Genomic DNA, 5,816 nt, shown 5'->3' on the forward strand with positions numbered 1-5,816 from the left:
ACAGATAACTATATAGACAACAGCTGTGTCCTTTCTCCAAAGACCCACGTCACTTTTTTTCTGGAGATTACCAAATTCACACCCAGAAATCCTCCAGCCGCACAGCTCTGGAGGTAGACGCTGAAGACGCCAGCCTGGGTTCCGCTCCCAGACGCAGAAACCTAAGTACTTTCCAACCATCCGCTTTGGTGAGCGGGTTCTCCCAGACCAAAAGTGCTTGGCAACAAAGATACTGGAGCACTTAAAACATGTATTTAATAACCTACCTATGTTTACATTTTTTTCTTTTTGAAGGAATACAAAGGAAAAAAGAAACACTCGGTGACGCCCACCCTCCGAAGACAGGCCCACCAGCGCATCCGCCGCCACACAGGTGGCTCAGCCCGCTGTCATCCAGGTTCCCACAGCCCCGCCCGTCGCTGAACAAACAGCCAATAATGTGAGAGAACGCCCGGGAGCGCGATGACGTAGGCGCTGACGCCCGCGTGATGACGCAGGCGGCGTCACCGTCTCCAAGGAGCGGTCTGGGGCACCGGTTTCAAAGTCGCAGGGCGGGCCGAGTGGACTTCCGCTGCTGGCCCCGGGCTTCTCGGTCGTCCAGGCGTCGCTCCCTGCCCCTCCAAGGATGCCGCCGCCCGGCTGCCTGCTGGCTCTCTTGGCGCTCTCCTGAGTGGCCCGACACGACCCCGAGTGGCCCGTGGGACGTCCAATATATCCAGCCGCGTCCCTGGTCCTACTTGGCTGGGATTCGGGTGAACGTGAACAATTCACTTGGCGGGTCCGCAACAAACCTGAAATTTGGTGTCTCGCGTGAGCGAGGGACTGTGTTGGGACTCGGGAGAAGGAGGCGCGGCTGGGCTGTTGACGCCGCGTGAGTAGGATGCAGATCACACCGCTCGAGTGCTGGACAACCTCCGGAGGTTTGCCTTAGTTTTGCTTTCCCGCATTGCGAGCTTTGTGTCTTTTTGAGAAAAGTAAAGGTAGTGAAAGCTCCAAACAAATTGCATCCAAATGGCCACAGAAATCGACTTTCTGCGAGATCAAAGTAAGCTCCACATTCCTTTATTGAGAATTCTCATATGTAATGTTTAATGTCGTCATCGTTGACTAATACTATCTGAATGCCTGTTGGGTACGTGGTAATTTGTAAAAACTTAAAAGAAGTTAAGCTGCAGAAAAAGCTTGATGGTATATATGAGGATACGCATGCATTAAGCAGAAGCGTTTGGAAAATACTTAAGCCTACGAGGGACTCTGCTAGATGCACGTTTGTTATGCTCCTCACATGCTCTGGAGGAATTAGAGGGCTAATTGCCAGGAAGAGTTTCTAAGTCTGCAGTTAGAACCTGGAGGCACAGCTCCGGCCATTCGTCCAAAAGATATTTCTTGAGCCCCACCTGTTTCTATTATGTGCCAGGCACTAGACAAGCATAGCTGCTATGAAGATAAGGAGGACTGTTCTACCCTCCAGTAATTTAATTTGAGGAGGGACGTATATGATTTCTATAAATACACGGAAGTAACAGCAACTGTCAACTCTTTTGCCTCAGGTTTCTTACAGGGTTGGTCTAATGATTAAACGGCCTTTAAAATATGTCTAGGATTTAGAATAGTATCTGACATAGTGCTAACAAATATTAACTATTACAGGGTTATAATTTACTGTGGTTAAGGAAGGTACTATTTGGGCCGAAACTTGAAGTAAAATATAAATTTACTAGATAAAGAACTGTGTGGTTGAGAACAATATTTACAACATTGGAGGGCTTAGGAATGTTTTGTTAAAAACTTTGAAGAAGGTTGGTTTGAATGAAATTTGATGTATACAGGGAAATGGCAAGTAGAGCTGAAAGGGAAGAATTTGGCCAGATGGCAAAGGGCCTTTCTGCTGTGTTTTCAGGAGTTGGAATCATTGCACAGGTTATAGAAATCACTGAAAGGAATCCAATTGAGAATAACTGGATCAGTTTGTGATTTATTTGAAAAACCCAGCTGGCTGTTATGAGGAACATGCATTACAGCAAGTGCAGTCAGGTGATTGTTGTTATTATCCAGGTAAGAAGTGAGCTAAGGTAGGTATAGTGAGATTGGAGATGAAAGGATTTGGAAGAAAGAGGTATAGGGCAACTTAAGGTTTTTGGCTTGCTTGAGCAGCAGGGAAAATGGGGGAGGGAGGGGAGGAAATGGTACATTACATTTTGGAAACACCATAGGCCAGTGGTTGAGAACTCAGCCTCTGGATTCAGTCTGTCTAGGCTCTGTGTTAGCTCTGTCTCTTTTGTATGTTTTTTGACCTTGGGCAGGTTACTGAGCTTCTCTGTGCCTCAAATTTCTTGTCAAATGGGTGTAATAGCACATGGTGGTGTTTTGAAGGTTAAATGAGATGATGCAAATAAAGCACTTAGCATGGTGTCTAGCACATTTTAGGTGCACACTTTATATTATCTAAAATCATTAATGACATATATGACACTATAACATTATAATTGTTTCTTAGGTTTGATGTGGGAATATCCTTCAGCCCATAAAGAGGACTAGCTCACCATCGTCTGAGTGGTGTGGGACAAGAATTGGTGGAGAGAAGTTTGGTTGGGGTGGGAGAGTTCCTGAGACACTCATAAACTATGTTTTAGAGGAATGCACCAGCCAGAATTCTTAAATAAAACTGAAGTCCAAATACCAGAGAGAACGATAGAAGCCATGGTAAATTATTTCTTGAAAAATGAATGGTAGTTCGCCAGAAGAGAAGTGCGTGGAAGAAGGGAATTTTCAGAGGGACCAAAAGAAGCAAAGGCTCGGAGGCTTGAAGTAACTCCTTATTCAGGAAATTGGAGCATGGAATAGCAAGGTTTGTAGGAAGAGATGAAAATGAGTGTCGGATGTCTATGAATCTCCCCTTTTTCCTTTAGACCTCGTATGCCAGTTATAATTGGTGGGTGTCCAGATTAGTTGATTAGCTAAACACCAGCTCAGGTAAATACAGAAAGCTTACCCTTCTCCCACCTACCTCTGACCTTCTCTTCATTGACTTCTATTGATTTTGAGCCTCATTTAATTTGTTACAGCATATTTGCAGTACACCATTCTTCCACCTGGAAAATCCCATGGACGGAGGACGCTGGTGGGCTGCAGTCGGTGGGGTCGCTAAGAGTCGGACACGATTGAGCGACTTCACTTTCACTTTTCACTTTCATGATTGGAGAAGGAAATGGCAACCCACTCCAGTGTTCTTGCCTGGAGAATCCCAGGGACGGGAGCCTGGTGGGCTGCCGTCTATGGGGTCGCACAGAGTCGGACGCGACTGAAGCGGCTTAGCAGCAGCAGCAGCAGCAGCAGCAGCATTCTTCTACCTCCATCTAAGAAGGCGGGTCTGATAGTCCTTAGGGACCTGTTCAAAGAGGGACATGTATATCAAGCTAAGGAGTGAAGAGTTTATTCACCAGTGGGAATGGAGTCTTTTTTTTTTTTTTTTCTCATTCTCCTAAGAGTGTCTTTCATAGATCAGAAGTTTTTAATTTCTGTGAAGTTCAGCTCATCAATTTGTTCTTTAATGGATGTGTCATATATAAAAACTTGGGCTTCCCAGGTGGCACAGTGGTAAAGAATCCACCTGCCAGACCAGCATATGCAAGAGATGTGAGTTCAATCCCTGGAGTAGGGAAGATCATCTGGAGTAGGAAATGGCAACCCACTCCAGTATTCTTGCCTGGAAAATTCCCTGGACAGAGGGGCCTGGTGGACTATGGTCCATGGAGTTGCAAGGAGTTGGTTACAGTTGAGTGACTGAGTGCACACACACATCTAAAGATCTTTGCCTTACTCAAGGCTGCAAAGCTTCTCTTCTATGTAGTCTTCTAGAACTTTTATACTCAAATCTATGAAGCATTTTGAGTTAAATTTTGTACAAGGTGTGAGACAAGGGTCAAGGTTCACTTTTTTTTATATATGGATGCACAATTGTAAAGACTATCCTTTCTCCATTAAATTACCTTTGCATCTTTGTTAAAAAGTCAGTGGAACATATTTCTGTAGATCCATTTCTGTTCTGTTCTATTGATCTATCTGGAAACAAATATCCTGTCTTGATTATTACAGTTCTATATTAAATCAGTGTGGCCTTTCAGATTTGTTCTTTTCACAGTTGTTTTGACTGTCATAGGTCCTTTGCACTTCTATATACATTTTAGGATCAGCTTGTTCTACAAAAAAAAAAGAATGCTGGGATTTTGATAGGCATTGTATGACTCTCTCGATTAATTTGTGTAGAATTCACTTAATGATATTGAGTTCTCTGACTAATGAAAAAATATTTCTCAACTGATATCTCTTCTTTAATTTTTTTTCAGCGATATTTTATAGTTTTTAGTATATAGGTTTTGCATATATTTGGTCAGATTTACCTCTATTGCTGCTTTTGATACTATTGTAAACTATTATTTGTTTACTTTCCATTTCTGATTTATCGTTTCTAGTGTATGGAAATACTTTGTATGTGTGTACTTTACCCTGTCACCTTTCTAAACTCACTTATTAGTTCCAGTAGGTTTAATGCAGATTGGAGAAGGAAATGGCAACCCACTCCAGTGTTCTTGCCTGGAGAATCCCAGGGACAGGGGAGCCTGGTGGGCTGCCATCTATGGGGTCGCACAGAGTCAGACACGACTGAAGAGACTTAGCAGCAGCAGCAGCAGATTTAATACAGAGTCTTTCAGATTTTCTACATTGACAGTCTTTTCATCTGTAAATAGACTGTCTTCTTCCTTTCCACTTTTGAATGCCTTTCATTTCATTTTCTTACCTCATTGTACTTACTGAAACCTCCAGTACAGTGTTGAGCCAAAGTGGTTGAAGTACACATCCTTGTATTGTTCTTGATTTTAGGAAGAAAGTATCTGTTTTTCAAAATTAAATATGATACAAGCTGTAGTTTTTTCATAGATGTCCTTACTAGGTTGAGGATACTAATTTCTATTCTAGTTTTCTGAGAGTTTTTTAAATGAGAATGAATATTGGATTATTTTTTTCCAAATGCTTTTTCTACATTTTTTGAGATGATCAGATTTTTTTTTCAATTTTAGTTTTTTAATAGCGAGATTTATATACATTACTTTTCAAGTGTTAAACTTGCCATTTTGGAATAAACTCCTCTTGGTCATAATGTATTATCTTTTTAATATATCGTTTAACATTGATTATCTTAAATGTATGTTTAAAATTTTCATGTCTGTGATGCTTTATAAAAAAAAAAAAAAATTTTCCCCTAATGTCTTTGTCTCGTTTGGTGTCAAGATATGCTGGCCTCAGAATTACTTAGAAAGTATTTGTCCTCTCCAGGTTTCTGGAAGATGTTTGTGTAGAATTGATATTTCTTCCTTAAATGTTTGATAGAATTTACTACTGAAGACAATTGAACCTAGAGCTTTCCTTGTGGAAGATTTTAAACTGTAAATTCAGTTCCTTCAATAGATACAAAGTTAGTACTTTGTTTACACAAGACATACCCTTCACAGATCTTACATATATATGGAGTTCTCTGTGCAGCTTTCTCTCCTATTCTTTGTCCTGCCAATTCTAGTTTACTTGGTTTGCACTGAGTCTCAGCTTCATCTCCTTAAATCAGAATCTGCTGATCTTTGCCTGCAATCTTCCTCCCTGTTTTCTGGCATGAAATGTCACACAGGTCATTCAGTTCAGTCGCTCAGTCGTGTCCGACTCTTTGCGACCCCATAAATTGCAGCACGCCAGGCCTCCCTGTCCATCATCAACTCCCGGAGTTCACTCAAACTCATGTCCATCGAGTCGGTGATGCTATCCAG

The 5,816-nt window shown here is 41.9% G+C and overlaps 1 protein-coding gene across 2 annotated transcripts in view; it reads left to right on the forward strand.

Annotated features, from left to right (window-relative positions):
- Positions 1-508: 508 nt before the first annotated feature.
- The window catches only part of SCLT1 (sodium channel and clathrin linker 1), a 230,296-nt gene continuing 224,988 nt past the window's right edge, over positions 509-5,816 (forward strand). For both annotated transcript variants that reach the window (XM_010860232.1, XM_010860233.1), the window contains exon 1: positions 509-1,045. In XM_010860232.1, the coding sequence (XP_010858534.1) occupies positions 1,012-1,045 (34 nt within the window). In that variant the 5' untranslated portion in view covers positions 509-1,011. The remainder of the gene's footprint in view (positions 1,046-5,816) is intronic.

The sequence above is a fragment of the Bison bison genome, unplaced genomic scaffold, assembly GCF_000754665.1.
Source record: "Bison bison bison isolate TAMUID 2011002044 unplaced genomic scaffold, Bison_UMD1.0 scf7180017864465, whole genome shotgun sequence".
Taxonomy (NCBI): Eukaryota; Metazoa; Chordata; class Mammalia; order Artiodactyla; family Bovidae; genus Bison; species Bison bison.